The sequence below is a fragment of the Leptonychotes weddellii genome, chromosome 5 (genome assembly GCF_054177405.1).
Source record: "Leptonychotes weddellii isolate Sample4059 chromosome 5, ASM5417740v2, whole genome shotgun sequence".
Classification (NCBI taxonomy): domain Eukaryota; kingdom Metazoa; phylum Chordata; class Mammalia; order Carnivora; family Phocidae; genus Leptonychotes; species Leptonychotes weddellii.
The window spans coordinates 67,706,470-67,718,306 of record NC_138373.1 but is presented as its reverse complement, the minus strand read 5'-3'; the positions used below and the strand labels follow the sequence as shown (position 1 = coordinate 67,718,306).

General features: G+C 47.9%; 2 protein-coding genes and 1 pseudogene across 2 annotated transcripts in view; 1 reads left to right on the top strand and 2 right to left on the bottom strand.

The window, feature by feature from the left end:
• Positions 1-11,837, top strand: part of WNT5B (Wnt family member 5B) — a 108,426-nt gene that overhangs the window by 55,167 nt on the left and 41,422 nt on the right. The gene's annotated exons all lie outside the window — the stretch shown is intronic.
• On the bottom strand, positions 865-6,444 carry FBXL14 (F-box and leucine rich repeat protein 14). The gene has a single exon (XM_006742315.3). It carries the CDS (start codon positions 5,036-5,038, stop codon positions 3,836-3,838), a length of 1,203 nt encoding a protein of 400 aa, XP_006742378.1. The 5' UTR covers positions 5,039-6,444; the 3' UTR covers positions 865-3,835.
• LOC102737213 (tRNA-splicing ligase complex subunit RTRAF pseudogene) lies at positions 5,322-9,162 on the bottom strand (annotated as a pseudogene).

The window sequence follows — 11,837 nt, the reverse complement described above, 5'->3', positions numbered from 1 at the left end:
TTTTTTTAAAGATTTTATTTATTTATTTGAGAGAGAGAGAATGAGAGACAGAGAGCATGAGAGGGAGGAGGGTCAGAGGGAGAAGCAGACTCCCTGCCGAGCAGGGAGCCCGATGCGGGACTCGATCCAGGGACTCCAGGATCATGACCTGAGCCGAAGGCAGTCGCTTAACCAACTGAGCCACCCAGGCGCCCCTAGTGGTTTTAGTCTTTAAAAGCATTTCTTTCCATTCCAGTAGTTATGGTGGAGATTGGATCCACCCATATTCCCTTTAAGTCGTGCCCTGTGGCCTGGGCTTGTCCACATGGTGATCGGACAGCTACCACTCACTTCTCTGAGGTCACCTCACTGGAACTCAAGGTATGATCAGTAACTGAACCTTCTCAGAGGACAGAAGGGAGCTAGACTTTGGAGCTGCCCCTGGTGTGTGTCCCGGTTTCCCTCCATTAGTGGCTGGGTGACTTCAGGCGAGTACTACGCCGTATCTGGAAATCAGGATACCTGTTTCAACAGGTTGCTTTGAGGACTGAAAGGAGAAATTTACAGGGACCATGCAAAGCATACCCCCGATTCTCAACACATATTCATTTCTTTCCATCCACAAAGGTTGAGAGATAAAGTTAACCTTGGCTGATGAAAGTAAATGGTTTATTCATCGTTTCCAGAGACACTCCAGATATATTCGTAGTATACCCAGTTCAGGTTGAGGACTTTCAAACATTAATTTACCGACCTTTAGTCAGGCTTATCTTTAGCCTTTCAAGGAAAAAACAAAACCAAACAGAAAAGTGGAAAACCCTTCCCGTTAGTTGGTAGGATTATCTTGTGTATTAAAATGAAGAATGTGAGCACAGAGTCTAAGACTTAGGAGGTGCCCAAATTTTATTGACTGAATCCGTACAGTCATGCAGTCTCTTGAAAGAAGAAAAACAGCCCGAGAACTTACAGCTTGTGGAACCTTCATGCGGTATAGCGCCAAATGCTAAATTAGAAAGCTGACCCTAAATCCACGTCCCGACTTCTTACTAGGGTTCACACATTTTTTTTTTTCCAGGCAATAAGCACTGTGACCTAAGAGGGAAGGAAGAGATCCACACCTTCCCCAAAGAAAAGGAAGATGGATCTAGTGTCAGGCTCAATTAGACCCAATTGTGATGGCTCTCCAAAAAGGAACAATGCCGCTTTTGTGATATGCTCAAGCAGAAAGCTTGGAAATTTTACAAAACAATCTCACCCCAAGAGAAACTTGGGTTCTAGCTCTCTTCCTGGAAAGAGGTGTCTTTGCAGGAAAGTTTTATACCGCTCTTATTAGCTCTTGCTGGGATCTGTACTTTGTTGTTGCTGTTTAAAAAGCATCTCAGAAACAACTAAGACCTCTGGGAAACCAGGAAAGTGAATTACTCCACCATTGGAGCATTTATACCCTGCCACTTCCGCAGCCCAGCCGCGGGGTGTTGATTATTTACTGTCTACCAGAGGGAACTCTTCGCTGGAATTGTTGGTATTCATTTATCTGCCCCGAATTCAGCCTAAGAGCCCTCACCACAGTGGATCCGAGTGGAGTGGTGAGCTTCAGCGCTGGAAGTGCTTAAAATGCAAATGTGCAAGAACTCCTGGCCAACCTCCCCATCCCCCAGGAAAGTGCTTAAATACAGCGGGGCCTGGAGGAGAATGTTAAAAAGAGGGGCTGAACTGCCTTCCTCCTTTCCACCAGGACCCTCACTCACACTGTGAGATTCAGCATGCATGACTGAGCAAGTGAGCGAGTAGGCAAGGACAGCGCTCTTTTAACTTTTCTGAACAATGGCTTCAGTTCCCTCCACCCTTCACCATTTCACATCCTCCCCACACCCACTCAAAGTGGAAAGAAGCCCGTCTTTTCTTCCCCACTTCCACATCTCATGACCCATTTTTCAACAGGACCCCTGGATCTCATTGCCACCCTGGGAAATTGTGACTCTTACAGATCTACTTTTTAAAAAGTTCCATTTTGTTCAGTTTCTTTCAATTTCCATGTTGTTGACAGTTTAAAACCAAAAATTATATGAATCTCCAGTCGTCACATTTCTAGCAACAAAACATTTAGATGTCAGTAGTAAACTTTACACAGAATAAATTTGTAACCATGAGCTTACTCACACCACATAGGATGCACCCAACTCTATACCTTATTTCCTCTTAGAGTACACAAACAGCACCTCCTACTTTGGCATGTACCCAAACACACACTGCCTTCAAAATAATTCACAGATACAAGGTTTTTTGTTTTTGTTTTGTTTTTTTTTTTTCAAAAACATACTTCATATTTCCTCTTTTATTATATAAATATCAGTTTAACCTTTTACTGTAAGAATATAAACGTTTTAAGAGGATCTTTGTTATTATTTATACAAATTCACAAACAGTACAATTAATTGATAAAGGTCTCTGGGTTTCTTTAACTCCATGGTCTCGCATGTTGCTGTGGAGGATTCTAAAAAAATAAACAAAAACTCCAACAAAAATATACATCCTACTCAAAAGCGATTTTTTTTTTAAAGCCACAAGTCCCAACCCCCACCAAAATAAAGAAAGCCATCTATGCCTCCATTTAGAAATAGATTTTTGTTAAAACCCACAAACTCCCATTTTATTAACAGAACAGAGATAAGATGTGAGTTTTAGTCTCCTCCCCTTCACGTTACAGCCCCAGGGGCTCCGTAGGCCAACTCTGCTCCTCTGCTTCCAACAGGAAGCCTCACCGTGTGACCTTTTTTGTGGGGACACTTGGAAGAGGGTGAGGGTAGGGCAGAATTTGCATATATAATAATCATTTTCAAGACACAATCTGCATCTCAAAGTTCAACTCTCATTTCTTCCACACATTTGTGCTATAAATTAAGTCAAGATTTACGAACACCGTTGGGCCCTCAAATCCCAATGGGCAAGGAAAAAAAAAAATTATAGCCAGAATGTGGAAGTGGGACACACTGGATGGATGGAGTTTGGGAAGAAGCCAAAACAAAAAAGATGTACAAACCCAATGGGCATCTTTCCAGTCTAGGCACAAAAATGTTTCAGTCTCAAAATATCTCTCTTGTAGAATTCCAGGGCTTCAGAGAAAAAAGTAAACTAAAACGAGGTAGCCAGACATATATATATGTATATATATATATAATTTATATATATATAATATATAGACTATATTCAGCAGAAAAAAAAAAAGGACCGTGATTTCGAATTTCTTCAAAAAATAAAAACACGAAAAAGAAAGACAAAAGGAAATGAGCGTGAACAGCAGAGTACTCTAGGAGAAGTGAGGAGAAGAGCCTGGGATTAGTTACAATGTGGAAGGAAGAAGGGTGAAAAGGCCTGGTAGTTGGGTTTGCTCTTTATACATTTCAAAATAAAAACCAGATCACAGTATTCAAACGAAAGCTTAAGGAAGGCAGACATTTTCCTCAACTCCCCCAGGGTTTTAAGGACTAGGCCATCCCCACCCCCTCCCCCATTTCCAAATGTAAAGCAGTGGGGATACAGTAGCTCAAACAGTCCTCCATCCCCCTGCAGAGAGGAGTGGGTGGGTAAGTAGCTGAATCGGTCTCTCCATCGTCAGGGGAAACGAGAGGGGAGTAAGGTAGGGGTAGCAGAGGAACCCCAGATGCAATGGGAATGGGTGTGTAGTGGGCCGAGGTGCTGAAGGAGGGAGAAAATGCGCCTGAGGCTTCGTGTCACTGCCCCCATCTCATCCGCTACAATGATCTATGTGTAAGTGTGCATGTGGGGGGGGGGGCGGGGGCGTGGTGGTGACCGGAGGATGAACAGGGCGGGACAAGGGGAGCAGGTGCTGCTGCCCTCACCTGACCTTCTCACTGTCCGTCATCTGCCAGAGTCCCAGGTTGAGTACCTTGAGGCAGGGCAGCTGCGTGATGCGCTCCAGGCCGCGCTTGGTGATTCGGGTACAGCCGTACAGGTCTATCCCCGTGAGCTGGCTCAGGTGCTCAGCGATCAGCTCCAGGCCCTTGTCTGTGATGCGCACACACTGTCCGATGTTGAGCGTGCGCAGCCCGTGCATCTGCCGCACCATGCGGTTGATGCCATCATCGCTGATGTGGCAGGAGCAGAGGGACAGGGACTTGAGGCCGTCCAGGCCCTGGGCTATGTAAGCCAGACTCTGGTCCCCCACCTTGTCACAGAACGACACATCCAGCCCTGAGAGGCGCAGGCTGCCCATGGCCAGGTGCATGATGCCCGTGTCACTGATGTTATCGCAGGAGCGCAGGTTAAGGCTGCGTAGGCTGCCCATGTGCGACAGGTGCAGGAGGCCCGCGTCCGAGATGCCCCCGCAGAAGCTGAGGTTGAGGAGCCTCAGGCCCGTCAGCCCCCGGGAGATGTGCTTTAGAGAAAGGTCAGTGAGCTTCTGGCAGTCCTGCAGCGTGAGCTGCTCCAGGCCCAGGCAGCCCTCGGCCGCGCTGCGCGTCATGCCGGCCAGGTGCCCGATGCCCACGTCCGAGAGGTGGCGGCAGCTGCGGAGATTAAGGCTCTTGAGGCGCTGCAGGCCCCAGGCGATGAGCAGGAGGCCGGTGTTGGTGATGTTGCTGCAACCCCCCAGCTCCAGCACCTCCAGGCCCTTGAGGTACTGGGCTATGCGGCCCAGGCTGCTGTCGGTGATCTGCTTGCAGAGGCTCAGGTTGAGGGCACGCAGGGAGCCGATCTCCTGCACAAACGCGTGGCCCAGCCCGTTGTCAGTGAGGTTGTAGCAGCCGCTTAGGTTGAGGCTCTCGATGTTGGCCATGCCCTGGATCACGTAGCTGAGGCTGCGGCGGAGGCTCAGGATCTGCACACGGCGGATACCCCGGGCCTGCAGGCTGGGGAACAGCGACGGGTTGGCCCGGCGCAGGTGCAGCTTGGCCTCCACCCCCCGCCACACCGACTTGTGGTAGGCGGCGTCCCGCCAGGCCGTGCACACCTGCGCCGCGCGCCCCTTATCCCGGACGTCCAGGTAGCCGAAGATCATGGCCAGCAGCTCGGGGAACAAGCACGAGATGTGGGTCTCCATCTTCCTCCTCCCCCCTCCGCGGCGCCGGGGGGAGGAGGCGCGGGCCCCGCCGCTCCTGTCCCGAGAGGCGACAAGAGCGGTTCGCCCCGGCCGCTGCCGCCGCCGCCTCGGGCCCAACGGACGGCCCCTCCCCGCCTTCCGGCTCCGGCCGCCGCCGCCGCTCCTCCTCCTGGTCCGTCCGTCCTTCCTTCCTTCCTGCCGGCTTCTCCTCCCTTCCCTTCCCTCCCCCCGCCCCGGGCTCCGCTCGGTCCTCACATCCCGGGCGGGGAAGGCGCCCTCTCACTCACTCCCGAGCCCGGCTGGGCCGCCGCCTCCGCCGCCTCCGCTGCCTCGGGTCTAACCACGCCGCGCTCGGGCCGCGCCGCTCCGCCCGCTCCGCCCGCTCCGCCGCCGCTCCCACGCCCCCTGCCGCATCCTCTGCCTCCTGCCACTGCCGCCGCCGGCCGCCGACGCTGCTGCTCCGGGCCGGCGGGCCGGCCGGGGGCCCCCGGGGGCTGCGAGCACGGGCTCCGGGCGCCGAGAAGGCTTCCTGCTGCCTTTGTCTCTCGCCCGCTTTTCAAACCTCCCAGCCCGGGCCGCCCGCACTCCGCCGCCCAGGCGGGGGGACCTGGAGGCCAATCCGGGCCACCGGGCGCACGTTCCTTCACCCCCACCCCCCGCCGTCCGCGGCCAGTTGGGAGCTGCGGGCCCGGGCACGGAGGACGCCGCGGCCCGCGCGGCCGGAGCGCGGCTCGGCGCCGGGCCCGGGGCTAGCAGGCGGGCCGCGCGTTTGGTAGAGTCCGGGCCGGACCCCTCTGCCCGACTGCTCCTTCGCGCGTCCCCTCCCGCCGCGCTCCCCCCGCGCGCGCCCGCGCAATGGTACGAGCCTGCGCTGCCGGAACTGTCGGAGCCGTTACCCTGGAAACCGAGTTCTTCCTAGTCTGGTCGCCCTGATTTTTAACCCTGTAGGCGCCATTTGAGAGCAGCTGTCAGCCGGGCTCTTCCCCACCCTTCTCCTTTTCACCCCGTAGCCCGCTATTGAGCCATTCCCTTTCTGGGCCACGCCCCAACCCCATTCCTTCTCTTTTTCTTTGCTGCTGACGTCTGCGCAGTCTTTTCCCATAGTTTACCCCTACCATTCCTGACCCTTCCTTTACACCCTTCTCCCTTTATTATCCCTGCAAGACCCTCCTCCCAGTGGTAGTACTCAATAATCATCACTCCAACTCTCCTTCCTTTTTTTACTGTTCCTAATGCCTCTTAACATGTCCCTGTTATCACACCCCCAGTCTTCCCCAACGGGGTTGCTTCCTACGATTCCTTTCTCTCCGGTCTTGTGCCTCAAATTACGAAGAAACTCGGCTTTATTCATGACTACCTTAGCTTGACCCTGACCCTCCCCAGCCCTCATTCTAGCACTACCCATTCCTGCTGCCTTCTAGCATCTTCTGTTTGTTTCCAGACACCGCTGTGGTACTTTATACATCAAAACTTCCCTCCACTTCCGCACTTTGTTGCTGAACTGTGGACTGCCGGGAGCGCCACGGATGCCCTCGCATCGCGCCAGCCTGCTTTGCACTTCGAAGAGAGCAGCCGTCCCTAAGCCTTGCTTTATGATCTTTTTCCTTCTCACCAGCCTCTTGGACTAAATATAAATTGTACGGACAGTTGTACTGAGAGTATATTTGTATGTACTAACACAAAGATACTTTTTAAATAAAACACAGCGACTATTGAACTTCGTTTAAGGTGCTGCAAGCAAATGTCTGCTGGTTTATAAACTGGGTTTTATGGAACCAGGGCAGTGCTCTCTTTTAGAATGTGGCTCTTGGGTCTTAAATGCCGGCACAGACGATAGGATTTCAGCGTTTCCTCCTAACTATCCCCAAACCAAGAATCTTTGGATCAGAGAAAATGACCCTCTGTACTTTTAATGAACTCATGGGTCCATACAACCTCATACAGGACAACCTGATGTATTTATCAGAAAAGGAAAATGGTTTCATTGATTCTTTGAGGGCCCAAACAAGATTTTGAATGGGTTCCCTCTTCAGTATGTGAGATTAACTTTTGGCCACCTCTCTTTGCCCGGGAGACCAATACTAGACCAAGTACATACAGATTCACTAATAGGCAGAAGATATTTTAGACACCCGCCCACACCTCTCCTGTTCCTAAATCAGGAAATGCAGAAGCAAAAATTCTTACAAGTTTGCTTCCTCGCCCATGTTACGCATGGTGTGAGGCCCATAGATTTTTATAACCTTCCTGAAATAATAGACTGTACTGTTAGTCACCTAGATGATCCAGATGCGCTGTGGCAATAAGATGTCACAATTCCGGGCCATATCCGAGCTAATACTCTTCTCCTAGAGTGTATCTGGCCTTATATTTGTCTCAGTCACTTATGCCTCAATTTTTACCTTAAACTCGACATGAAAGTCACTTTTTTGTTGTTGTGCTGAGGATGTAGATGTGTTGTATTGATGTCAAAGTATGAATCCCAAACACCTTAATCCTAGTGAACACAAAACAAAGTGCTAGACCACACATGGGGCCAAGGGAGTGTATTTGTAGACTGGGAGCATGACCTGAAGAAAAGGAGCTTAGTGGTTCTCCCCTAGACAGGCCATTGTTCTCAAGTCTGAAGAGTCATTCAGAGGTGCCCAGAGCACTTTCTCTAGAAGTTGGCCACCTGATCCTAGTTCTAGCAAAACTTTTTCTTGAGGGGAACTCTGGAATTTTATTAATACAGAGCCTTTTGTTTAACACATTCAAACATATTTCAAGGATTTTCAGTAATACAATTGTTTTCATGTTCAATAAGTAGGAAAATAAACATCAAGAGGCATCTCAGGAAATGAACATTAGTGGACAAAAAGAGGTGTGGCATCAAAGAGCCCTATGCTGTCTGGAGACATAGTGACTTTGTATGGCTTTGAGAAAACGTGTCCCTTTTTGGCTCTCAGTTTCCTCATGTGACACGAGGGTGATTTGACTGGATAACCTTCAGAGGCCTTTCCAGTAGTAACACTCTAGGAGACCATGAGCCTACATTAGTCCTGCTGTCTTCTCAACCCTGGAATTTATGGATTGTTCCTAAGGCAGGCCAGAGATTAAGAATATTTTCACATGCAGTAGCTTCTTGGGGGTTTTGGTTTAGGTTCAGATTTGGGGCACAAAAGTGGATGGAGGGTATGTATCGTGGAGCAGAGACCCTGATAATCTGAAAAAGATGGATACCAATGTAGAAAATAATCTGGATAGCTGTTCATTTTTGTCCCCCACTTTCCTGAATTTTATTAAAGAAAAAGCAATGATGGTAAATCTCTAGAATGTAGTTGATTTTCTGGGCGTCTTCCCTCGAAAATGTGACATTGGATTTCTGAACACATGCCAGACTGTACATGGGTCCTAATTGTACTAAGTAGGTGAGAAGCTGAAATCCTAAAGTGTTCCTCAGTCTGTGGTCTGTCTTTGGATCGGCAGTAATTGCCTGAACAGCTACTACGTACGGCTTCATGAATTTTTGTCTGTAGCTCTCCGAGCTCTTCTATGTGCAGCAATCACAGAATTTGAGCAGCTTCATTAAGAACCACATCTCCTGTGTCAAAACCAAGAGTTGTTTGCCTAAAGTAACAGGCAAGCCCTCTTTTGTTTGATTTGCTGTAGCAGCTGCATCCTGGACCAAAATGCAAATTGCCTTAAGCATTACCAGGTAGTCATCCTGACAGCTGAATCTGAAGAAGGTTAACCAAAGCCATTACACGAGCCTTAAAAATCAGGATTATTTACATCCAGATGGATCATTGCTGGCACTTTTTGTATTATCATGTACCAAGTCCTTGTATTTTTCAGCATTATCTCCAGACTCAAGTCCTACAGCTAAACCAAGAAGCCAGTCAATTGTTTCCTTGCCCATCTTGAATCCTGAAAGGACAGTTAACATCTCTGAGATACTTTTCAAAGAACTTGGGCTAGTCACTGCTGTGGATGTTTCTTACATTACCTCCGCCTTCAATCTTGTAGTGTCTGATTTTCTGGTCTTTAAGCCAAACAATAAAGTTTCTAAATTCTGGTTCATCTTTGCAGTTGAAGTCAGCAGGGTTAGGGTAGTCGAGGGCCATCAGCCTGCCTCGGAACATGGTCCCTCCTTCTTGCGTTAGTTCCCTGGGCTTCTCTGGGGAGAGGGGAGGCAAGGAGGGGCGGGCAGCTCAAGTACTGGCAGCGCTGGATGGCTGTTCATATTTTAAGGACTCGTTGAGATCTTTTTTTTTTTTTTTAAGATTTTATTTATTTATTTGAGAGAGAGAGAGAAACAGCATGAGAGGGGATAGGGTCAGAGGGAGAAGCAGGCTCCCTGCTGAGCCGGGAGCCCGATGTGGGACTCGATCCCAGGACTCTGGGATCATGACCTGAGCCGAAGGCAGTCGCTTCACCGACTGAGCCACCCAGGCGCCCAGGACTTGTTGAGATCTTTCAACAAGTTGCAACCAGAAAGAAGTTTTTTCTGAATGTGCTTCTGTACAGAAGCAGAAATGACAGCCTTGTATAGGAAGTCTCTCCAAAACTTTACCAAGATATTTTTAAGGAACTAGATTTTCAGATAGGGTGTGTTTTTCACCTGGGTGAGGCCTGGGAAAACTGAGAGGCCCAACCCAAATATCAAGCTTACTTAAGGGTGTGTATACTTCCTCATTCAGAGAGGGAAGATCTGGCAGGAAAGTTCAGAAGAGATCTGTAGCTTTTTAAACTCATTCAAAAAAATGTAGATCCAAAACTGGTCGCCCAGAATCTAGCTGGTAGGTATTATTAGATCAAAGGAGTTAAAATATTTTGTGTGTGTTTTATTTATTTTTTTAAAGATTTATTTATTTATTTGAAAGAGAGTGTGTGAGACGGGGGCGGGTGGGGGGTGCAGGGCGCGGCACAGAGGAAGAGGGAGAGAAGCAGACTCCCCGTGAGTGGTGAGCCCGACTTGGGGCTTGATCACAGGGCCCCGAGATCATGACCTGAGCTGAAATCAAGTCAGTCCTTTATCCAACTGAGCCACCCTAGCGCCCCTTGTGTGTGTTTTATATTAACTCTAAAGTATCCATGGCACAATGTCCATTACGTAGCGGGCACCCTGTAAATGTTGTTGAGCTGAAATGATTGAGAGCAGTAATAACATAATATCTTTATGAAAGACTTAAGGCATATCAAAACTTCTCCAAGAGTCTGGACAACCAATAGAAATGGATATCTGAGATTTATAAAATGGTCCCTTTCCAACTACTTTCCAACTTCAAGATTTCTTGACAGCAACATTCTTTTCATTTCTAGTATTACTAGACAAGAGAATACCTTGGGGCACCTCTTTGTTAGAGAATATTAAAGATAATAGAGGGCGAGGACTTGATTCACTGATTGCAAATGAAAGATTTAAGCAGCAGCAAAGGAACAAATAGCCTGGTTTTATCTTTTTATTTTATTTTTTTTAAGATTTTATTTATTTATTTGACAGAGAGAGCACAAGTAGGCAGAGCGGCAGACAGAGGGAAAGGGAGAAGCAGGCTCTCTGCGGAGCAGGGAGCCGGACACGGGGCTCGATCCCAGAATCCTGGGATCATGACCTGAGCCGAAGGCAGACGCTTAACGACGGAGCCACCCAGGCGCCCCAAATAGCCTGATTTTAAAATGGGCAAAGGACTTGAATAGACATTTCTCCAAAGAAGATATACAAATGGGCAATGAGCATATGAAAAGATGCTAAACACCAGTAATGGTTAGGGAAATGCAAATTAAAAGCACAATAAGATAGTACCTCACATCTATGAGGATAGCTGCTATTAATAAAACAGAAAATAAACAAGTGTTGATGACAACGTAGAGAAATTGGAACCCTGACATACTGTTGGTGGGAATGTAGGATGAGCCCCTGTGGAAAACAGTATGATGGGTCTTCAAAAACTTAAAAATAGAACTACCATAGGTATGATCCAGCAATTCCACTTCTGGGTTTATAACGCCCCAAAATGAAAGCAGGGTCTGAAAGAGGTATTTGTACACCCATCTTCATAGCATTATTTACAATAGCCAAAATGTGGAAGCAACCCAAGTGTCCATCGTGATGATTGGATAAGCAAAATGTGGTATATACATGCAGCTTTAAAAAGGAAGGAAATTCTGGCAGTACAACGTGGAGGAACCTTGAGGACATAATGCTAAGTGAAATAAGCCAGGCACAAAAAGACAAATACTGTATGATTTCACTTACATGAGGTATGTAGAATAATCAAAGAAACAGAAAGTAGAATGGTGTTTGCCAGAGGCTTGGAGGAAGAAGAAATGGGGAATTGTTTATTGGATATAGGGTTTCATTTTTGCAAGATGAAAAGTTCCAGAGATTTGTTACACAATGTGAATATACTTAACACTACTGAATTATATACTCAAAATAGTTAAGATGGTGAATTTTACATTATATGTATTTCACTGTAATTAAAAATGTTTAAATAGGGCCATGTGGGTGGCTCAGTCGTTAAGCGTCTGCCTTCGGCTCAGGTCATGATCCCAGGGTCCTGGGATCGAGCCCCACATCGGGCTCCCTGCTCAGCGGGAAGCCTGCTTCTCCCTCTCCCACTCCCCCTGCTTGTGTTCCCTCTCTCGCTGTGTCTCCGTCAAATAAAAAAATAAAATCTTTTAAAAAAATGTTTAAATAGAACAAACATTTTGAAATAAAGATGTAAATAAAAGGAAAAAAATAGGTGAAAATTGTTCTATCAACAAATTGCCAGGAATACCCTGAACTATTTGTTTACTCTTCCCAAATTATTAG

What these genes read in the sequence shown, in the direction of transcription:
- FBXL14 (XM_006742315.3), bottom strand. Translation starts at nt 5,038, where the DNA reads ATGGAGACCCACATCTCGTGCTTGTTCCCCGAGCTGCTGGCCATGATC.